This window comes from Salvia hispanica, chromosome 1, assembly GCF_029641045.1.
Source record: "Salvia hispanica isolate PSC_SH4W2 chromosome 1, Shi_PSC_v1, whole genome shotgun sequence".
NCBI classification, from domain to species: domain Eukaryota; kingdom Viridiplantae; phylum Streptophyta; class Magnoliopsida; order Lamiales; family Lamiaceae; genus Salvia; species Salvia hispanica.
In genome coordinates, this window is record NC_142692.1 from 35,498,678 (window position 1) to 35,522,437 (window position 23,760).

General features: G+C 34.6%; 4 protein-coding genes across 8 annotated transcripts; 2 read left to right on the top strand and 2 right to left on the bottom strand.

The window, feature by feature from the left end:
• Nucleotides 1-5,725: 5,725 nt before the first annotated feature.
• Nucleotides 5,726-6,665, top strand: LOC125220798 (uncharacterized). The gene has a single exon (XM_048122935.2). It carries the CDS (start codon nucleotides 5,986-5,988, stop codon nucleotides 6,535-6,537), a length of 552 nt encoding a protein of 183 aa, XP_047978892.1. The 5' UTR covers nucleotides 5,726-5,985; the 3' UTR covers nucleotides 6,538-6,665.
• A 3,060-nt stretch (nucleotides 6,666-9,725) lies between these two features.
• Nucleotides 9,726-13,282, top strand: LOC125222368 (uncharacterized). Of its 2 annotated transcripts, none has more exons than XM_089062910.1 (9): nucleotides 9,726-10,344; nucleotides 10,405-10,480; nucleotides 10,551-10,607; nucleotides 11,019-11,285; nucleotides 11,374-11,753; nucleotides 11,836-11,935; nucleotides 12,015-12,068; nucleotides 12,152-12,370; nucleotides 12,455-13,282. In XM_089062910.1, the coding sequence occupies exons 1-9, from the start codon at nucleotides 10,289-10,291 to the stop codon at nucleotides 12,749-12,751; spliced, it is 1,506 nt and encodes a 501-aa protein (XP_088919036.1). In that variant the 5' UTR covers nucleotides 9,726-10,288; the 3' UTR covers nucleotides 12,752-13,282. The 2 variants fall into 2 exon arrangements, with proteins under 2 accessions (XP_088919036.1, XP_047980873.1); XM_048124916.2 differs by having other exon boundaries at nucleotides 9,728-10,344; nucleotides 11,368-11,753.
• LOC125222369 (chaperone protein dnaJ 10-like) lies at nucleotides 13,253-16,918 on the bottom strand. Of its 4 annotated transcripts, XM_089062912.1 has the most exons (12): nucleotides 16,541-16,918; nucleotides 16,374-16,470; nucleotides 15,276-15,335; nucleotides 15,003-15,085; nucleotides 14,732-14,891; nucleotides 14,470-14,599; nucleotides 14,152-14,310; nucleotides 13,901-14,079; nucleotides 13,748-13,828; nucleotides 13,572-13,673; nucleotides 13,409-13,486; nucleotides 13,253-13,325 (listed from the first exon to the last, which is right to left on the bottom strand). In XM_089062912.1, exons 2-11 carry the CDS (start codon nucleotides 16,458-16,460, stop codon nucleotides 13,427-13,429), a joined length of 1,101 nt encoding a protein of 366 aa, XP_088919038.1. In that variant the 5' UTR covers nucleotides 16,461-16,470; nucleotides 16,541-16,918; the 3' UTR covers nucleotides 13,253-13,325; nucleotides 13,409-13,426. The 4 variants fall into 4 exon arrangements, with proteins under 4 accessions (XP_088919038.1, XP_047980876.1, XP_047980874.1 ...); XM_048124919.2 differs by having other exon boundaries at nucleotides 13,313-13,486; nucleotides 16,684-16,918; XM_048124917.2 differs by having other exon boundaries at nucleotides 13,313-13,486; nucleotides 16,545-16,917.
• A 480-nt stretch (nucleotides 16,919-17,398) lies between these two features.
• On the bottom strand, nucleotides 17,399-20,044 carry LOC125185677 (Nucleotide-sugar transporter family protein). The gene is made up of 5 exons (XM_048082253.2): nucleotides 19,573-20,044; nucleotides 19,238-19,422; nucleotides 18,464-18,664; nucleotides 18,033-18,194; nucleotides 17,399-17,950 (listed from the first exon to the last, which is right to left on the bottom strand). The coding sequence occupies exons 1-5, from the start codon at nucleotides 19,700-19,702 to the stop codon at nucleotides 17,594-17,596; spliced, it is 1,035 nt and encodes a 344-aa protein (XP_047938210.1). The 5' UTR covers nucleotides 19,703-20,044; the 3' UTR covers nucleotides 17,399-17,593.
• Nucleotides 20,045-23,760: the final 3,716 nt, after the last annotated feature.

The window sequence follows — 23,760 nt, forward strand, 5'->3', positions numbered from 1 at the left end:
AAAAGAGGCATGGGCTGAATGATTGATCTATGAAATACTCCTATTTTTTTAATCTACATTATTTGGATATTGATAATGATAGTAGTGAATAACGGTGGCATATGCCGTTATCAATTTACACATATCACTACCTTTCTTTTCTTTTTCTTTTCCCTTTTTCTGTTAGAAAAAACAACTGCAATTAATAAATTTTACTATGTAGCATATTTTGGAGAACGTTTTTGCTACATTATTTAATTTTGACGTATTAGGTTTGGATAAAAAATTACTACAATTAATCAAACAAAAAACACGAATCATCAATAGTGACGTTTGGAATATAGCATTATAGTGTATTTATCTTTAATCATACCATCATAATTATTCATCAAACATATTATAAAATTGTAGGTGAGTCAACAAAGATCATAATTGAGTACTATCATCTTTTTTAGAAGAATAACTTCGTACAAACATTATTTAATTAAAGACTATGAGAAAAAGGAATGGATTCATTTTCACATATACGTAGAAGATAGTACTAGTATATTTAATACTCTCTTCGTTCAAAAATATTTTTTAATAATGGACCTCAAAATTTGTACTGCATATTTGGTAAATAATACTCCTTCCGTCTCGGCTAAGAATAAGATGACACATTTCTTAGCCGACACACAATTTTAGAAGTTATTGGTTAATGTGTTTAATTAGATAGAAAAAATGTGGGTGTAAGTATTAAGATAGAGTGAGAAAAAAAGATGAATATCTTTAACTGTAGTGAAAAAAAAGTGGTTGAGTGTATTAAATGAAGATAGAGTTTTCAAAAAAGGAAATATGTCATTTTATTTGAGACAAACTAAAAAGAAAAATGTGTGATCTAAATGGGACGGAGAGGGTAGGTCATATATATAAGTTGTAAATAAATAGTACTAGTAAATGTCAAGAAGAAAATAAATACAGTAAGAATATTTTTATAAATAAATATAGACTGATTTTGATGGAAAAGTTTTTTTAAAAAAATAAGACTATTTTTGATAGACGAATAAAATAAAACATATAGAGTTTTGGTGTGAGGAATAAATAGCCGGGCCATTCGCTTACCATAGTGCATTCCTTACAAACATAGCTAGCAACATTGATACTCTGTAATTAGCAAGCACCTTCCGAGCACTTGCCGAGCACACCTCTACATTGTGTTCGGCAGTGTATCGGGCACCGCCTTTCTCGGTAAACCTAATCATCTTGTTCTAAAATGATTGTTCCATCTCTCATTTCATAATTCTTGGCTAAAAGTAAGTAGTAGAAATTTGCAAAAGGATAAACTCAAATGCTCTTGATCTAAAAAGTTAAAATTAATTACTCTATGTAACGAATCCAACAAGAAACAGTCCAACTTAAATCAAGTGCCAAGCTGTTTATTGTCAGTTTGTCACTTAGACTTCGTGACATACCTAACTCTAAAACAGAATTTATTTTTGAATGACGCTTGGTAAATAAATGAACATGTCTTTTTAGATTTTCCAGTTAAATCAGGCATAATATGTGCTTTAGCTTAAGTTAGGGAATTAATGAACTATAAAACCCAATCATGCTTTACTAAAAATTACAATGTACCACACTCCCCTCTTTCTCTCTTTCAGCCACACTATTTACTTGCTACCCTTTTAAGAGAGCTCGAAATAACCGTCGATCAATATTTTCCACACCGGTGTTAGTCGTGGTGTTCCTCACCCACCTCCGCTCACTCGAGCTCGTTGTCGACTTCATCATGTGTCGTGACTCTATGCTGAAGAATATATATGCCGATTATTTGGTTTAGTTGTTAGCTTATTTTATTAATTCCATAATTTTTCAATTTTTAGGTGCATTTAAATGAAATAAAATCATTGATTTTTCGGTTAAAATGTTACTCCATAATACTATAATGAGTAAGAAAAGATTAGATAGTGGGCTGGACTGGACTTCACTCCACTAAATTTGTTCTTACCCAAAATATCAGTTGCCAACAGCCCATTTTAGACCCAAATTCCCCAATATAACAAAATCATTTTTGTAATCCATTAAAAAGTCGTGCATACTATAAATAAATAAAACTATACAGTTATGTCATATTAGAGCTTCCCACATAAAATTAGTCATAAAAAATAAAAAATGAATAGCATTAATTAAAAATTAAAATTGTATAAGTGTAAAAACTAAACTATTGTTTTATTAACTTAATATTTGAAAAATCTAAAGTTTTGAAAAATTACAAAATTAAATTCTAAAATATAATCAAATTAATATATTTAGATTTCCGTGTTTTAGAGATGTGTGGACTATAATGAGGGTTTTAAATAGGGAGGGTTTTAAATAGGGAGATTTGAGCTTGCGGTTCAAGAAATAAACTTTGAAACCTATGTGATATATTCGTCAATGGAGGGCTGTAATCAACTAATCATAGTATTATAATTAATACTAAGTGATGAAGATAATAATGTTTATGTAACAAGATTGACTAAACCACACGCCACTTCTATAAATTAATTCATACTACTACTATACAGCCATATTGTGCATGCTCACACCAGATTATTAGGGATTATTAAAATAGAATAACTATAATATATTTTAGCATTAATTAAAATTATTAAGTTAGGGAATGCTAACTAATTATCAATCCAAAATTGAGACCAATTTTTAACCATTAGATTAGAAGATCATGTGGTTGATATAATGCCAAGTGTAATATATTTTAAATTTAAATAATTATTAATTAAATTAAAAGGGTATTAATGTTAAATCCTATAGTAATTATAACTAACTATTTGCTATCTCTTCCAAATCATCTTAAATCTTTAAATTTACGTAACTCTCTCAATTTAAATTATTTTTTCGCAAAAAATATATCAAATTAAAGATAATTTAATAAGGATTCCAACGAGATCTCAATTGCATATGTTCCGACGATGTTCGGGTGATGAAATTTGATAAATTATATTTTAATTTTCGTATATGTTGATAAGCAGCTTTTATCAACAAATGCAACAAAAAATCTCAATATATTGTAGGCAAAATCTCAATATTATGCATGTCCAATCTCAATAAAAATGTGTTGATATTTTATTGTCCTTGTGTTGATATTCTAATGTCATATTGTTGATATTTGTAATACACAATGTTGATATAAAAAAAATACCCACGAAAATTATCATATGATAACATAATGACGATATTACCCCTTTGTTGATATTTTGTCTACTATTTATTGAGATTTGTGAGCTTTAATCTCATCCACTCATTTTAAAATCTAAGGGTGGAGATTTAGTCTTGATTTTGGATTAGGATGCTATAAGCATTAGAATAGGACCCTATTAAGTTATATATATCTACTAATTAAATATACTTGTGTAAGTGTAGGACTGTCAAATCGTGCGGGTTGGGTCGTTATCGTGTCAACCCATTATCGACCCAACCCAATCGTGTCCCAACACGAAATCATCGAGTTCTTATCGTGTCTCAATCCACCGGGTTCGTATCGGGTTCGTACGTGTTATCGTGTACCCCAAAAAAAGTCAACTCTCTCTTAATGATAGTAAGTTAGCTTCACACGACACGATATCGACTAAAACATGATTTTATTATACGATTTAAACATGATATTACACGATAAAATAAAAATTACCAAATTAAAATAATTATTTTCTTAATCAAAATAATAAAATTAAATAATTAAAAAATTTTAATTTTAAATAAAATCTAAGCATAATATTTTCTTAAAAACCATAAAAAATTAATTAATATTTTTAATTAATTAAAATTAAAGTATAATATTTTTAATCAACAAAAATAACTAAAAATTAAAGTTTAATAATTTTATAATTAATAAAAAATAATTATTTTTTTCTAAACGTTTAACCCAAACCCGACCCAAACATGATCCGACCCAACCCGTTATCTTCGTGTTCTTATTGGGTCGACCCAATAATGACCCAAATCCTGAACGTACGTGTTCGTGTCGTGTTAATTTCGTGCGGGTCTGTGTCGTGTTATCGTATCGTGTCAAAAATTATCAGTCCTATATGAGGGTGACCAGCCATGACGTGGTCAGTTTATCTATACACATCACTCTCATCATTTCCCATCACCTTACTTGAACTAAAACGGATTATCTATCAACTAATTATGATTTTTTGTAGCTTTTTCAAACTCGCCAACATGTCAAGATTGAGACGTACTTATTCGTTTTATAGTAGTTAACTCCTATTATTTCGTTCAATTATATTTGAACTATTTCTCTTCATAGAAAAAAATAACACATTTTATATCTTTTATTTATTCTTTTTTCATTTTACTTACTAAACCATATTTCAAAAATGTATCAACTACAATGAGACTTAGCAAGTAATTACTGGATTTTAGTCAGAGTATCTATTATCGCTTAGTATTTTTTTTATATAAATGGACTAAACACCTAGAAAAAATTTATGTATACTACTTTTAATAGTTAATTTTAATTTTTGTTTTAAATATCCTTATTTTTGCCGTTTCTTAATGTATTAAAATATCTTTATATATATTTTTGCCCCACCTATGTTGAATTCCTGACTTTGTTCCTGCCCGTTGTCATATCTAATCAAAATATACTACTACCTCCGTCCCTGAAAGTTTGAGAGCATCCACAGCGTATTTCCATGCTGTCTCTATCTCGTCTCTCACAGACGAGACGGATAAGAGACAGCGATGCAAGCTCCGTCTCGTCTCTATCTCGTCCCTTATCTCTTCCGGAAGAGGAGGTTCGTGAGTTGTCTCTTGGCGACATGGTGCTCTCCCATTCGTCCGTGACGCCCACTCGCCGGCCCGCGAGTAGGCGTCGTTTATATTCGTTAAAATTGTTTTTTTTTTGTTTTTTTTTAAAAATTCAGAAAAAATTCAAAAATTAAAATAAAAATTAAAAAATCCCAAAAATTATATTAGCCGTTTATAGCCGGTTTTTTTTTCAAATTTTTAAATTTTTTTTCAATTTTTTTAAGCCTCCAATCACTTCTATAAATACCAAATCATTCTCACAAATTATCCAACATAAAAAAAAACTCTCTATTCTCAATCAAACACTCTATTTTTCATTATGTATTTTTTATTTTTATTTTTCGAATTTTAATTTATGTGTATTTTTATTTTTTTTAGTATTTTAAATTGAAATTTTATTTTATTTAATAAAATGTGTTTTTATTAATTGATTTTGTTGGAAATTAAAATAAAAAATGAAATTGAATGAATAGTTAATGGATGGGATGGTTAAGAGATGGAGGGATGCAAATGTTATCTCTTAGTTAAGAGATGGGTGAAAAGTACAGTGAGGCTCATGAATAGTGAAGAGACGAGAGGGTTAAAAGATGAATAGAGATAGCGATGTGGATGGCCAGACATAGTTAACATTTCAGTCCGTCCCTGAAAGTTTGACACACTTCACTTTTTATTATTTTTTACAGTGGACCTCATATGCTACTAACTTATTTATACTCACATTTTATTATAAAACTAATACTTTAAAAGTAGGATCCACATCCCACCAACTTTTTCAACTCACTTTCCATTATGTTTCTTAAAATTTATGCCGGATTAAAGTGTGTCAATATTTAGGAGACGGAGGTAGTACATGATAGACGACGAATGGAGTAGTAAGTATTACACTAGTATAATAAATTCATTTCCGGTAGACCTTATCAAAGCCTATATAATAGTAAGATGATACATTTAAAATGTGACATGAAATAATAATATGATAATCTAAGTCGCCTGCAGTTTATTGTGTCATCTAGAAATGAAGAACAATCAAAGTAAAGCAGAAACAACGGCGTCGCTACTGTTTGACAAAATCCCTTGTTTCTCTTTCCATTTCCAACGCGTTTTTCTTCCATTCATATTCAATACAATCACATATATAACCATTCAATTTCATCCCCAATTTCTCCATTCATCACCAAAATCCAAAATTCAAAATCAAAATCAAAATCAATCAATTTCATGGGCATCTGCATCTCCTCCAATTCCATCTCCGCCTCCGCCCCCTCCGCAACCGTAATCGCCGCCACCGGAGAGCTCATCCGCCTCCCCCTCCCCGCAACCGCCTCCGAGGCGCTCCAATCCCTAAATTCCCCCCCGAATTCCTTCTTCCTCTGCAGCTCCGACCGCCTCTACTTCGACGACTTCATCCCGCCGCTCTCCCCCGCCGACCGCCTCGACGCCGCGCAGATCTACTTCGCCCTCCCCGCGGCCAAGCTCCGCTACCGCCTCTCGGCGCCCGAGATGGCGGCGCTGGCCGTGAAGGCAAGCGCCGCGATGGATCAGATCGGGCGCCGGAAGAAGAAGAAGGCGCGGATCTCGCCGGCGGAGGAGGAGGATCCGCAGTCGAATCACTCAGTTACGTATCGGAAGAGCTTCGGCGGCGGTGAGAAGAAGGCGGCGGCGGTGTCGAGATCGGGATCGCTGAGGAAGCTAGGGAGATACTCTTCGCGGCGAGCTATGCAGGCGGTTAGATCGTTTAAGAATAAGCTCTCCACCATTAACGAAGCTTGAGCTTTCCTATTTACTGCTTCATTTTGTATTAATTGTAAATTAGCAACTAAACTTGTTACTGTTTCATTGATGCAAATTGTAATTAGGTTTTGACGCTAATTAAGATTAATTATAGAGTTGATTTGTTACTTGACTGATTTAATCAGCACACTGTTATTTGCCATTGCATGCATCTAATATTTCCATTCTACGTAACTGATTTTTGGGGACAAATAATTAAACTGTATTTCATTTAGTAACCATAAATTTATGGTTTCTAAATTTTCCACAATTCGATATGTTATGATAAAAGTTTATGATTTTAGGATCTCAGTAGTCATAAAATGCAAGCCTATATATTGTACAAACTCTAAACTCTGATCTCTACCGTCAAAAAATGTCAACAGATGATTAAATTACATCAACAGAAAATATCAACACAACATTAACGGTTGACATTGTGTTGACATTTTCTGTAGTTATAATTTTATCATCTGTTGACATTTTCTAACCGTTCAGATTATAATTTAGAGTTTATACAATATTTAGAGTTTGCATTTAATTACGTCTAAAGATACGAACCTGAATAATCCCAAATCGAATAAGTTGTCATCCGATAAAATAGTTTGAAATTAGTTGTTATCATTGTTGTAATTTTAAATACTTTTTGAACTATTGAAAGTAATAAAAAGTGTGTGGCCCAACCTCAAAAAGTGTTACTCCATAATTACTCAATTTTTTACTGTTTCATAGCTATTTTCTATGTCTATATTTTAGAAGTATTTACTTATAAAAATAATTTCTTCCGACCCAAACAAAGTGGGTGGACCAACAATGTGCAATTATGAAGCATAAATTTTAATGGTCAAAATTTATCCACTCATTCCTTTAGGAATGAGGGCCATATAAATAAAAATAATAAAATAGAGCAGTAAGGAATGAATTATGAAATTAAGTAGGTGTGTAAAGTAAAGTAAAGATTTGATGGCGATATAAATTTGGGCCCCTCAAACTCATTATTGTTGTCAAAGAAAGGGCTTTCCACCTTTCTCATTTGGGCCTTACTTTCCGGCAAGATTTTTGACTTTTTGTATATATTGTGGGACATTTCTTCTACCCTCTCCTTCCTTTGTCTTTTTGTACTTTTCACATTCATTCATCTCAATTTTGGGATAATTATACTCCGTCTTTCCATTGTTTAAAAAACTATTTTGTTATTCTGAATTATTCACGATTTAAAGAAGTATTTTTTTATTTTTTTATTTTTGTCTCACATTCCACTAACTTTTTCACTAACAATTCGTAATAAAACTGATAGAGTATAAAAAATAGGTCTCACATTTCACTTACTTTCTTCATTTACTTTTCTTTATAAAGTCGAGCAATTTTTTAAACAACCTGCTAATGGCTCTTAATATGATGGACGGAGGGAGTACTATTTTTACAAAATGTTTCATCATTGTTCACATATATACTCCCTCTGTCCCAAGTTAATTGGAACATTAACTTGCTGTGTTAAAATGAAGATAATAAAGTTAGGGAGGAATAAAGTAAGAGATATGAATAAAAAGTAAAATTGCACAATAAAGGATAAAGTTTTTATTCAAAAATAAAATTTTTTATACCAAGAGAGAACCTAAAAATGAATACAACTCAACTATTTTTTTGGGTCTGAGTATAAAAAGTGTAGGGAACATCAACTTCTTTGTCTACATAGAGCAATCTTGTTTCATACTCCCTCCGTTCCATAGGAATGCATTTCTTTTCGACACGGAGATTATAAAAAATTGTGTTAGGTGAGTTAAATAAATGGAGAATAAAGTGAAAAATGAAAAAGGTAGAGGGATAAAGAGAGAAAAAAAGTAAGAAAGAGTAAATTAGGTGTGGAAAAATGTGTTGACTCTTACTAAAAAGGAAAATGACTCTACTACTATATAACGTATCAAAATAACAAAATAACTTTATTACAATGAAACGGACGGAGTATTATTTATATAAATAGTCCATTATTATTTTATGCTGCTATAGAATGTATGGTCATTGTTACATTTTTTTTACATTACAGCATAAAAAATTAACGGCGTTTAAATATACATGTAAGAATATACATTAAACTGAGCTGCGAATATAAAATAATGGTGAAAGACTTCATATGAATGATTTTGATGAAATATATGTTCAACAATCAATTAATACTTTTATTTTCGAATGCTACTTTAGCTATCAATTGCATATTTGATAAACTGATGTTTAAGTTCTTTGCCGCTAGGACAAAGACTCCGGACGACATATGAAATTTAACTCAAATAGACTTGCTTGCTTTGACCAACTTTATTAACTTGATTTAATCACACTTGATTTTAACGTACAAAATTATAATAGGGTATCAATGCATCAATTACAGCTCATATTTAATTTGATAGACTATGAAAATCTCAAATGATGTCTTGATTAAATTTTAAGATATGCGTGAAACAAAAATCTAGGGATAAGAAGAAGAAAGAATAATCTTATCTCTAGGCAATATTCTAGTTCCTAGGAATGAATACGATAAAGATATTTCAACATCCAAGTAAATCAATGACTATTACTACTAGTAGTAGTACTACTTATTAAGAATAGTTGAGTTACTAATTGTTTTTTTTAAATACTAATTATTTAGTAAGTTAATGTATATTGCTTTAATTGTATACTCGATTGAAAATTCATGTTTGTATCTAAAATTATGATAAAAATTATGTATTCTTAAACGTATATATTACTACTAGTAGTATTATTTTAATCTAATAAATTTACTTGCGTTGCAATTAAAGGTTGAAGAAGCTAAAAGTCAATTATTCACGAGGGATTATTCTGTCCCAAAAAGTCATCTCTTCTCCTCCAAAAGATTAGAAATTTACAATAGGCCAAAATATGGAAATAAAAAATTACTCCTTTTGTCCCATTTTAAGTTGGGCATTTTTTATTCAAAAAATAAATCAAGAGAAAATAAATAAAAAATAATAATGATAATAAATGAGAGCATAAAGTTTAGTCAAATTCATATCCGTTTTACAACTTTAAATAGTGGAGTACAACATTTGAATTTATTCTTAATATACTCATATTTTTAACCAATTTTCTTTATGAATAGGTAACAATATTTAATTCATTGACGATAAAAGTCCACAATTTTAATGGCGGTCATACAAAATAGGATTCCACCAAAATTTAACAAAAAATCATGATTTTTGAAGCCGACGAGACGAACCAATTCATGATTTTTCCGATAATCTAGCCTATGCAATGAGCTTGAAGAATAGATGAATAGATGATCCAAGTAATACTGGAACATCTCAATCCTATAAGCTAGACTGAGTGTGTGTGAAAGAGAGAGACTGCTGAGAAGGAGAAGAGCTAATTGCCTGATTCACAGTCCCACTCACCTACTCCATTTATTCTCTAGCTCTATTGTTTTGTAAATGGAATTTGCAGTTTGTAGGAGTACTAGTTCTACTTCTCTAACTCAACATTAATTACTTATTTCATTTTCTTAATTGCTGTCCTCATTTCAACTATGTTGACCCATTTTTGTTAATTTGTTTATTGCTCCTGAATCTGTAATCATTTATTGCACCCACTCTTACTCTACACTCCCTAACATTTAATATTTCTTCCTTCTTGAGAGGGGGTTTTAGATTACAACTTGATACTCCTCCGTATCTCTCATTTCAAGTTTTTTTCCTTCGCAATCTTCTTTTGCTCTCTCACCTAGGACGGTGGCGCAGCCTCAATGCCGCCGCCGGACTTCCCCTCTCCTCCCCCTTCTCACTCCCCCACTCTGCAAAGGTTTGATTTTTAATTAACATTTGACTATAATCAATGAAGCTAATTTGTGTTTGGTGATAGATATGGCAGTGGGATTCATAGAGATCATGTACTCAACATGTCACCAAAACCCTCTCAACATCCCAATTCTGTGACTGTGAGTGGTTGATTGATTGATTCATTTGATTCTCCTTCTCTTTTGATACTTTATTTCTTGATTTTGCTAGGGTTTGTCACATTTGGGGAAAACATCTAATAGTAGTGGCTCAGATACTACTTCCAAGGTAGAATCTTTACTTTGCCAATTCTACTTTCTAGTTAGCTATACACTTGAATTGAATCAAGCATTCTTCTCTTTTGCCATTGCATAAATCAACTTGTTTGTTGGTTCCAACACTTGAACTGTGAATTGGGCTAGTGCCTCCACCCATGTTCAAGAATCGGAGGCTCGTTGGGTTGGTTTATGAACTGAGTTTCAGTAGTTTCATTCATGATTAGAGAAGAATATGTATGTATATAACCACACCAAAACTATAACTACCTTGAAGTTTATAAAAAATTGCACTTGTTCTGATTCTTCGAGTAGCAGCGAGCTACGATTTTAGCTCAAATGAATGACATGAATATGTATGTATCTAAGCAGTTCGCCTTTTAGAGCTTTTTATACTTAGTTGCATGTTGATTGTTGACTGCAGCCTTCTGCCGAGCTGGTGCAAGAGATTGCCACACTTGAGGTTGAAATATCGCGTTTGGAGAATCATCTTCTTTCCCTCTACCGAACGGCTTTTCAGCAGCATCTCCCGAGAATTACAGAAGACCAAGTGGAAACACCTCGAGGAGGAGGTCGATTAAATCAGCCATCTCAGAAAGATCAATGTGAAAACTCCCCAACAAGTTCTTTAGCTGGACCGCATGATTCGTCTCAAGTTTCGTTTCAAAAGTCATCGTCTTATGCTGGAAGGGTTGATATGCCTCGCCTCTTATCTCTATTAATTTACTCCTCCTCAAGAACACTCATGTTTATATCTCGTTTTGTGAAAAAAGTTGCAGGAGAAGCAGAGGGCTTATTCCCAGCAGCGTAGTCTTGCAGATCATATTGGAAATTCTCGCATAGATGATGCTCTGACTTGTCCTGCTAGGCTGTCGGAAGACATCATAAGATGTATATCGTCGATTTACTGCAAATTGGCCAACCCCACGGCTACTGAGAAAGGCTGTTCGGTTTCATCTACTTCATCTTTTGGCTCCTCCACCACGTTTTCTCCCAGAAATGTATCTGGAAGTTGGAGTCCTCAGTGCAACGAAGAAGTTATACAAAGTAGTGATTTTGAGCAGGAGAATGGACCGTATGCTGGTATGGTAGAAGTACTCAAGTTATGCGTTGACGATGAAACTTATAAACATGCTGATGTGATGCTTCAGAGATTCAGGTACTGATAACTCCATAAACATATCGTCTCGAGCATTATTCTCCTTTACAAGCTGTAATTAGCTATAGTTGCATCACTGCAGATCTCTTGTAAAGAGTCTCGAGATTGTCGAGCCTATGAAGATGAGACGCGAAGAGAAGCTGGCGTTTTGGATCAATATTCACAACGCCTTGGTGATGCATGTATGGCTTTGAAACCTTTTGATGGATGCGGTGAATATAATCGAATCAATAACAAACATTGTCTTGATCTTCTCTGCAGGCTTATTTAGCATACGGGACTCAACAATACTTGAAAAGTAGTTTGATTGCGAAAGTAATTTGCTAAACTCGACATGTTTCCTTTTCGTGTTGATGAATTTTTTTCATGATTGTTTAATTTGGTGATTTGAATCTCAGGCAGCGTATAACGTTGGTGGCCATTGCGTTAATGCTTACGACATACAAAGCTCCATTTTAGGGATCACGTCGCACTATTCTTCACCGGTAAGCCTCCTTCAGACACTTGTGTCTCCGAAGAAGTTGAAGGGTGGGAAGAGCGGGCATGCTTTTGCCATTGAATACCCAGAACCCCTCGTTCATTTTGCAGTTTCATCGGGAGCGTATTCAGATCCTGCGGTATATCTATGCGCGATTCGTTTACTTGTTCTGTTATTCTGAGCTGTTGCAATTGGTGGTATTAAGTAAGTGAATTAATTGCAGGTTCGAATTTATAGGGCAAACAGTGTGTTTGAGGATATGAAAGTAGCAAAGGAAGAGTTTATACAAGCCAATGTTTATGTTCATAAGGAAACAAAAGTGTACCTTCCCAAAATACTTTGCTACTACGCCAAAGATATGTCGATGACCACAGCTGCGCTCGTGGAAGTGGTGAGCGAATGCCTGCCCGGAATTCAGCAGAAATCGGTGAGAGCCTGCGTTAAGGGTAGGCCGGAAAAGTACGTGAATTGGTTGGAGCAGAGTTCGTCATTTCGATTTCTAATCCACAAGGAATTATAGCCAAATCCATTTTTTTCTTCTCGTAACTGTATTTTTATGTATAAACTAGTGTTACACCCGTGCGTGCGACGATGAGTTGAGAAAAACAGGGGTGACTTTGTTGTGAGAATAGAGATAGGTAGCTAGTAGGGTGAAGGTGATGGATGTATCCTCCCTGCTGCGCAGGAAGAGCTCGGAGACTGATGGGCTTGTGAGCCACACAGCTCGAGGGGTAGCCGAGATTGGGATCCATGAATCCCCGCAGCTTTCTCGGATAAGGAGATCCGGCATGACCAAGGAGGTGCATGAGGGGGTGGCGTTGTAGACGACATAGCAATTGCACCAACATCGGCACGGGAACGGGCACAGGCATGAGACCAAGAAACCCCATTGGGTTGAATACTTGAATTGGTGCTTTTTTAATGTTTTTTTAATGTGAATCAATAATAGTTTTATATTTACCTCAACTCTCACTTATTAGGTATAGGAGAAATGTCTTACCAACTAAATTGTGCTTCCTCGTTGATATTTTGACCACTTCCTCTTCTTAAATATCAGTCTATAAATGCTCTGATAGTACAATATAAGAACCTACCTAGATATATATACCACTTAGTTTTATAGTGACAGCATAAGTAGGAAATACTAGTAACCAAGTAGATACAAAGTTTAGAATACCAAAATTAAAAAGGTTGATCATTGTCCCTGACCCTGAGCACCTGATGCCACTGGGATATTCACATTCGGGGAGGGCTTCTGTAAATGTCAATAAATATGAAAATCATTAATCCAATGTGAAGAAATGAGTAAAATTATATTTTCCATTCTAACCAAAATCCACCTCTGCGTTATTGCTGCTTGCCTCATTTGGACCTGCTCTGATGATTGGAACATTTGGTATGTTATTGTTGTCAGTTTCACTTCCATTAACTTCCTTCACCCTCTGAAGAAATAACAAAACATTCAATAAAACCAAGATGAATATTACTTAATATATATGAATATGCATTTGCTCACCTGGAAAATTTTGCCCAGGGTTTTCAAGGCCTTTGCCCTTACACACAGCTCTTCTTTCTTTGCATTGTTCTCTTGAAGCACCTACCAAGATAAAATCCATCAAGGTGAATGATAACATGAATAGAGAAATTGAAAGTGAAACTCTTCAACAACCATCTGACAAACGTGGGAGAGTGTGCCTTCAATGTCCGCCACGTTTAGCTTCCATAGGGAATCGATCATCAACTTCCTGTGCGATTGCATGTATTCCTCAAGTTCAGCCTCGGTGTAGTTTCCTTCAGCATTCAGCTGTTTTTTCATATCTTCTTGCAGTTGAATCAAGGCGATTGCACCTAGCAGGCACCAGTCCATTGATAGTAGATCAAGGCAATTATGCAGAACCAGCAATGCTTAAACTAACTAACCTGTGGCAGCAGTTACTTGGGATTTGATGAAGTGTCCTTTATTTCTGAACCACTCAGCAACGAACGGGACCCCCAAGTACATCGCCTTCTTTCCAAGCTCTTTTGCCCCCTGTCTTGCATATATATAGCCAATGGTACTCAGCATATCCACACCATATGCTGTAAGGACGTTAAGTTGTTAAGAACATAGCATTTATTTGTGTCCAAGTCGAAGAAATAAAGCCTAAAATGAAGTGCATGGTTTGCAACATTGCAACATGTCGAGCAACAAAATTTGCAGGTGACCAATTCGGAAAAGATGTAACAATTGATGATTACCAGCATTGGAGAGTCTAGTTACTTCGGCTTCGGCCTGAGCAATGAATTCCTCTTTATTCCCTTGGACATACACATTGAGTCGATCTCTAAGTGAATTAGCCAACTTCTCTTCTCTCTCTTTCTGGACAGCCTAAAGATGTAAAGAATAGAAATTAGAACTTAGATATATCCTTAGAAAACTATATAGAGCATATAATTAGATAGATGTACATAATAAGCTTGAAGTGGTACGATAAACTAGGAAGCATAAGGCATTTAATACCCGCAACTTCTCCTGCAACATTTTTGAATCAATGTTTTCAGAATCTGAAAAAACATCCAAGGAAGCAATAGATGCCATGGCAAGCTTTCCAATGTATTCCTCAAAAAGCTCACTTCCAAAAAGCATGGCGAAGATTGCTGCAGGATCAATAATTGAGTCTCTGTTGAAAGAATTTAGCAACAAAGAGACACATTCTCAAATGGAGGCAAAGGGTTTGAATAATGTCAGGACAATGTGTTTTGTAGAATGCACATAAACAAAACACACTCACGCTGAGATTCCAGCCTTCCCATTAGCATCGTATTTTTGTCTTTGTCCAGGATCACTCAGCACTTGATATGCCTCTCCCAGTATCTGATATCAAAGGCAAGACACTGATTGGACATGTTAAAGACAGGAAGAACAATGCCGTAATTTGCTGGCTCATTTGTGATTCTTGTAATTAATAGGTAACAAGCAAGAGACATGCTTTAAGTTATATCGTAACATAGTTTCAACAAGATGCCCTTAAAAGACACATGATAACCATAGTTAGTAGGTCAACCTGAAAGTTCTGTGCAGCCAAAGGATCATTCGGGTTTTTATCTGGATGAACCTGCCTTGCCTACAACATTCAACCATACCCACTTAATAATGTATTTGTAAGTGAAAAAAAGATTTAGAACCACAAAAGAATGAAAATAAGAGACCTCACAACAATGAGAAGTGATGAGGAAGCACACAAGATCATCAAATCAATCAAACGAAAGAATACAAAATACAGCAATTAGTTTGTTCTAAACTAATCAGGCATCTTTCCTTTGGCCCTTCTCCAACAGTCAATGCTAAAATAATGCCAGAGAACTCCCATATGCATGGATGAATGTGATAGAGATCACCGTTATCTCTTGAGATTATTTTCATCAGTGCATAGATTGTCTCGATATTACACTCCACGTTTTAGAATTTGCTTCCTTGTTCAGTTTTAAGTTGATTTACTTCCCTAATCTAGAGTTCGTAGGAGGAGTACTATGAATAGCTCTTCTTTAGAAGAGCTAGAAATCTCAGAAAAGAAAGTGTTTAGAACGGTATCAACCGTAGGACTCTTTTGAGGATTATTAGGCCTTCCTCGGTGGATTGTTCTTCTTTAAGTATTACATCTTCTGCTTTCACTTTCTACTTGTTCTTTTGCGTTCTTCCTTTACTCCGTAACAGAATGTGGCCTTTCCAACCCTAAAAACATAAAGCAATTGAGGGTGTAAGAAGTGCCAACTTCTCAAACACCTCATTTTACACCACACATTCCCTACACCTAACTTCTATTCCATGTCGTAAAATGGCAGTCCTACTCTGTGCCGTCCCTTCAGCGCACCTACAGCACCGCTAAATACGTACCAAGTCAGATTGTTTTCAATGACACATTACCTCCAAAACTACCTATCCATTGTCTACTCTGCTCCTAGATGGCCTCTCATTGTTTCACATTGGGTTTTCCCTCAAATCATCAATACAAAGCCATTTTCATAAACCTTAAGATGATGTAACTGTATTGGCATTATATGGAGATAATGAGAAAAATGAAATGATTGTTGAGTTGATGCTTATACGAAACAAACAACACCAGATTGGAACATTCTGTAAGCGAATGGAATAGAATCAATACCTTAACGTAATATGCTTTCTTAATCTCAGCCTCGGTGGCGGTGGGGCTCACACCCAGCACATCGTAGTATTCCGTCTCCTTCACCATCCCTCACCCCCTACAAACCGGATCACATCAAAACGGCGTTGATGGAAGATGAAATATCGTAAATAGCAGAAAATCACCACCTACTTCAACCGCAGCCAATTAATTACTGAATGTATATGCGATGGAAATCGATCGATCAAACAAACTTAGGAAACACGGCGATGAATCGAAATGGAAATTCGAAATCGAAGGGAAGGAATAGTATTGGAAAAACGATGAAGACCTAAGCTGGAAACGGAATTCAATCCAACCGATTGATGGCCGTTTCCCTCGCTTTCACCACACCACGTGTGTGTATGTAATTCAATACGCCGCGTTTCCATCGCCTTCTTCCCCATTTCTCTCTCTCTCTCTCTGTTGCATCTCATTCAATTCATTTATATTCATTCGCATTTACTACTAATCATGAAAACTATAGAGTTTCAATTTTTGTGAAATGAAGTTTGACTGAATCACACTACTTTTTGCTTTTTTTTCCTCCTTTCTTTTCAACATAAACAAGAATGTCAACCTTAGTTTATATTAAAAAATGTTACTCCACTATAATATCTACATATTATTATAAAGATTATGGGTATGGTAATATTTCTGCAATTTTGGTTTCTAGACTTCTTTTTTTTTTAGTTTGAATTTTGTTTTTTCGGATTTTATGGATATATTTGTGCAATTTCAGTTTTTTTTTTTTCAGATCGGTTTTTCCTATTAGAATTTGGGTTTTTATGGGTTTGTTTTTTGAATAATTTAGTTCGACTTGATTTTAATTTTCATAAAATTTTAGTTTTTCAGTTTATGTTCATCCCTAGACGAGAGAATTGAAGAAAAAAACAAAAACTTCGTAATTTGATTTAATATTCAATTAACCAAACTCTGTGATTTAAATGAAAATGACCCATTTGATTTAACAAAGTAAAAAAGGAAGCCTTCACTCCAGTACCAACTAATCAAATGAAACTATATAAAGATTTCTAAATAAACAGGTACTTGCAGTGTCTCACAATCAAACGAATTTCTCACTTTTACTTGTAAACTTCCCTTCAACTTAAATTAAAATGAAAAAAAGAAAAAAGAAAAAAGATAAATCAAATCTAGTAAGTTACTACACAAATGGTGGTGGTGCTGGAAGCAAGGGGAGGCTACTGCTTGGGCTGACCAAGCTCAATATCCTTGATCGGAGCCGTTTCAAGGCCGTCTTTCAGCAATCGGATTTCTTCTTCCGTTAAGCTGTGCTTTGCACTGGCTATTATCTTAGGCTGCTGCTTTTCGGCTTCCACAGCCCAACTATAGATCACCATGCCCAGCACCGCCACGCCCATCCCCATTATGTTCTTCATTGTAAGCTCGGAATCAAAAAGCAGCCAGCCCAGTGTCAGCACGCACACTGTCTTCATGTGCCCTAAAACTTGGAACGAAACAGCTGAAAACCGCCCAATGCAAAGATACTGGCTCACATTGCAGAACACAGCTAGAGAACACGAAAGAAGTATGAAGAACTGCACAATATGCAAACTCAAGTTAGAAAATTCAAGTTAGGTAGATTTAGTGCAGTTAGTTACAACAAAATTCAAGCTTTACCAGGGCTCCGGTGGTAAACTTGTAGTCCAGAATTAAGTTATTCGAGAGGTAATAATCGATTATAGGACCCAGCACAAGGAGGGAGCCAGCTTGAATTGGTGCTGTTTTACTCAATAACTCAAATGATCCAATAGAGTACTTCTTCTGCAAGGAGCCTATTGACTGCATTCAAAATGTATCATTAGTCATATAACTGCAGAAGAAACAGAGTTTGAAGAGCTTAAACCCATTCTTGCGTTTCTATTCACAATCGAGCAATACCAATGTCAAAAACTCATTTCACAAGACATGTAGTTTTTCAGAGACAGAAAAACACATGATAAGCCAAGCGAGGTTTGCACCAATTAGTCGACTTTGGAAATTTGTTAATGTGCATTTAAAAGAAGGCTTGCTATATTAGTCTATTGTAGAAAAAGTGGCAATTTACTCACTATTTGTTGTAGCGAGGTGGAAAGAACTGCAACACAAGCACACATAAAACCTTTGGCATTCACTTTCACGTCTGTCACAGTGCAAACACCCACGCCTATAACCACAACCACAACGGACAATTTGACTTGACTTGAGTATTGCTTGCTATGAAGGATCCATTCCATGATGCAGACCACCGGAATCATACTCAATTTTGAAATCTGCACCAAAAGTCCAGACAGTTAACAAAATCCAGAAAGAAAAATTATCATAGCATGATTAGAAAGGGGACAGGTCAATCCATCAATTAGATTCCGAAATGGGCCAGTTTTTGTGTTTGCCAAGGAAGGAGTCACACTGGCTTCAGAAAATATTTTTACGAACTGGTACAAAGTTTACACAAGCTAAAACTGAATGCTTTGCAACATTTCTGAATCCATTTGACTGGAGTTGCTCACCCTAAATATTGACTAAAAACTCCTGAATTGAGTTCATTTGAAATCAAATAGGGTTCATTTGAAAAGGTTTAATCAATGATTTCGATTAACTTAGTGAGAATTTAGATACAGATATAGATAAGTGAAATCATGCCATCATCTTAGTGGATAGGATTCCCGATTGTTCAAAAAGAAGGAAGAAATTTCAAATTTTAAAATTCAAAATTTATAAGCTCTTCAATCAGAAAAGGTAGCATAACGAAATCCACTTATGGCAAACATTAACAGATACAAATCGAAAAACCACATGGATCTGGTGCAGAAATTCATACGCGAAGAAGATCAAAACACCCATACCTGATAGAATCCAACTGAGTTAAGCATGAGGCTCAAATTCATCCCTGTAATAGACATATTCGCAACAATCGAGAACCATAGCAGCTCCCAGAAAGGGACGTGCTTCGACGCAGAAAGCCCCGTAGCATTCGAAATCATTCCAACAAGTGCGGTAACAGCAAAATGGAAACCAGTCAATGTCGTCGCTGCAGCGAGAAGTAAAAATTAGTCCACGTATTCGGTCAATTACGCTTCAACTACAACAATGCGGCAGATTCGAACAACTCGAGATCCAGTAACAGAGCAATCGAAGCAGAAATTGCACAAATTGAAATTGAAATCGAAAAAACACTAACCGAAGCTGAAAGCGTAGCCGTTGGTGGACATGAGCTGCTTATTCGCCATGATGATTCCGACGGAGCTGATGACATTCATAGCCCAGGCACCGACATCTGAAACGGCGGAAGGCTTCTTCTCCGCCTCCATTTTCGAATAACAATGATTAATTCTCCCTCGCAACTGAACTTCGCCTAGCCTATTTAGCAGCGATGGAGGAGTAGCGAAGAAGCGAGCGATCAGAAGGAAATCAAAAAAGGCTTTGAGTGTGAAAGCAAAGTGAGTAGATCCGCATCTGCAACTGGAAGAATCGGCGGAAATACTGATAGATCGATCGATCTCACATCACAACTCACACACAGATTGATGCGTCGCGTGTCTCTGTGTGTGTGTGAGAGAGAGAGAGAGAGAGAGACTACTGTGTGTATAACTGATTCACAAAATTTAATGAGAGAGAAGAAGAGAGAGAAAAAGGGAGAATACTTAAATATACAGCGCCATTGATGACGAAAACTTGAGAAGAAAATTTAAATATACTTTTTCCTTTTCTGGAGCCCATAAAATATGGTAACCCTATTTTCGCTATAATTGTTCCATAATTAATCGCGATTTGTTTAATTTTATTAAATGATGAAAGAAAAAGATTAATCAAATTTAATACAAATAATAGAAGTGGAATAAAATAATTAATGAGGATTAGATAAATATAGCAAAATTGAGATGATTAATATTAATAGGAATACGAGGGAGTACTTCTTTCTTCGCTCAAATTGTAGTTCGATAAAATTACGAATTGTGATTTTATCGGTTAGACAAATCATATTTAATGTATATCTCCATTTAAATCTTTACATTGAAAACGTTAATGATTTGGAAAAAAGTTTAGCAACTATTCTGTCACATAATATAACGTACACTTCTCAATATAGGAAAATTACAAATAATGCTATACTACTTGATTTTTTCGACTAATTTTTAAAGTTTGCAATCTCTCTTTTACCCAACCTTAGTAATATTAGATAGTATTAAGATTTTTTTTTGTTAGTATGGTAGTATTAGAGTGATTAATGTATGAGTCAGCGTTGATGCAGCTTTTATTTATTCATAAAAAGATATAAGACTTTTTTTTGAGTTATTCTTTTTTTTAGTGTTCTTCAACACAATATGGAATGTCCATATTAATTTTATTATTCCTTCCGAAATTGGTGAATGTAGTTTGATTTATTAAATTTGGAAGATAATATACATAGGAATATGAGAGATATTAGGCATGTGGAGATTGCTTCAAATTCAAATATAATAGTATCGTATTCATATAGACTCGATTTAGACTTAGGGAAGAATAGTCAGAGTCGTATACTAGTCATAGATCTGATTTATTGGTAGTATAATATTTGTTGGAATAAGAGAATAGTTGCTTCAAATCTACATAAATGCTTAATATTTCAACTCAAATAATTTGACTTTTTTTTTTAAATTTTAATTTCCTATGCTGCCGACTTCCGCAACTCTAATCTCAACACCTTGCTACAATTATTGTTTATTTATTTAATACTAGTACTTCCTAAAATAATTCACTCAACACTAAGTCAGATCTAAGGCGAATAAGCAACGGTTAGCATTAAAAAACAATCCATTTACCCTACTTACATATCTAACCTATTTTCTCATTTCTCATTTTATATTTATTCTTATTTTATAATCTCCAATATAAATCATGTGTATAAACAAAAATATGGTAAATTTTACTGGAACAACTAAACAATACGTAATTACAATAAAATTGAGGTGTTTATCCAGATAAAAAATAAGAATAAATGATACTCCACATAAATAAACAAAAATATTAAAATTTTATTAAAACAACCAAAAATATGTAGTATTGAAATAAAAATGAGATGTATGCCCACATATAAAAAATTAAGAATTAAAAAAGAACCGGAGAACGTCATTAAAAGACTTCATCGATAGTTAATATCACAATCATTACCCAAATTGCGAATTTTCTTACGAACTTAAACTTGGTCATAAGAATCATAAACTTTGTTGTTGTTAGGGATTTCTCATGACTGACGATCCAAACGAAACCAATTCAATATGTAGCTTGTCTAATAAAATAGGTGGCTGAAAACGATGTCGTTCTGGCAAGCCAAAATGTCTAAAAGATCAAAACGATGACGTAATGATCCAACTCATTGATTTACAGTATTTTTAAAATATTTAAATATTGAAATCATAAATCTTGTTTTCTTCTCTAAAACAAATATGGACTCCAGATTTGGTTGATGATTTCAATCATACTTATCTCCATTTTGAATAATTCATCTACCTTCAACTTGCTACAACTAAAGGAAAGATGAAATTGCAATGAAATGAAAATACAAACATTACATATATTAAGATAATTAGATCATTAATCTTGGTGGTAAAGGTAGAAGCCAAGACCAAATCTAGAGCATGCTCTGCAAAATGCTATCTCCTCTGCTGCTGCAACCGGATCGCCAATATCGCGATTGGCAGACGACACCGATGCACCTGCATTTTCCCGATACATAGCACAAGAATTGTACATGGAAAAAAAGGCACTCCTATTCGAACCACATCTGCAAAGGAAAGGAACGCACCTCGTACAGTGACCCTATAAACGACAGCCACACTTGCATTCTCTGAGAAGATAACATCACCAACTTCTCCACACCAACCTGCATAAAAGGGTCAGTATTTTGAAATACTAACAAGTGTGCAGAATTCAATATGAGATGGAGCTGGTATCACTTAACACGGGATAATTTGAAAACAGGATCCGGAATCCTTTTATTGAGGTGGCGAGTGATGCAGGGAGAGTTAACACACAATTTGAATTGATTAGGAACACCGAGGCTGAGGGCGGCCCATCACGTGAAAATCGGCTTCTGCTGTTGCCCTTATTTTCTAGCAAAAGGTGTAAGGCAGCATGCGTGGTTTACTCATTTCCTCAAACATGTAATGTCGCTGTTAGGTTGCTAACAAACAAAATTGAAGGACCCTTTGCGAAAAGTAAAATCCACACAATACGCCCTAAATTCGAACAAAATAAGCTGAATTTGAAGCAAAAACGGACTAGTATCTGGAGATCATACACATGGGGATCCAAATCAGTCAAAAAGATTAAACCGCCGCTAGTGACGATCGCGTGAACAAGAGTTTGGGTTTCTGCTTGAAAGTGATGAAAGTAGAAATTAAATGGGACCTCTTTATTGAAGTCATAAAAATGGGTGAAATTCTTTTTCATCTCGCATGCACTGCGACGCGTTGTAGTTTCCAATGACACGTGATTTTCATCGTGCGACGCGTTGTGAATTTGATTTTCGAAGGCGACGCGTGATTTCCATCTTGCGTGCAGTGCGACACGTTGTAGTTTCGATTTTCTAAGGCGATGTGTGATTTTCATCTCGCATGCAGGACGGCGCGTTGTAGTGTTGATTTTCTAAGGCGACGCGTAATTTTCATCTCGTATGCAGTGTGATGCGTTGTAGTTTCGATTTTCTACGATTACAGGTAATTTTCATCTCGTATGCAGTGCGACGCATTGTAGTTTCGATTTTCTAAGACACCCGTATTTTTCGTCTAACATGCAGTGCGACACATAATTTTGAAAATTAATGAAATTTGGAATTGGTAAGGTCTCAAATTATCAATTCAGACAAAATGGAGTTGGAGTAGTTATGATTTAGTGCTTAGTTAGTGCATCACCCGTGCATGCACAGAGCCGGACATATTAGAGTATTTTTAAAAAATAATATCAAAATATTATGCATAAAAAATAAATAATTTTTTTTTATTAAAATTTATAAAGTGAAAATTTTAATATTAAATGATTTCGTAGACAAATAATGAGTTATATAGGGATATATAGTAAAAAGATTTTCAAATGGTTCGAATTTATTTAACTTTTATTTAGTACGAAGAATCTTTTGTAAAACATCAGCGTGGGCCAGACTTCCACTTGAGTTTTTAAGGCTATTTACACAATAGGCCCAATTTGCTGGCTAATTAATATACTAATAAATCAGATTGGATTTGCAAAGTTGGGCTTAGCCCATTGAGATTAGAGCAAGTAAATTGGCCACGTTAATGTTTAAGAAAATACTAGTATCATTTTAATTTTTAAATTATATTTGTTCTAAAACGTTATTTAACTTATGCTTTTGACATAGGATTGTTCCTTG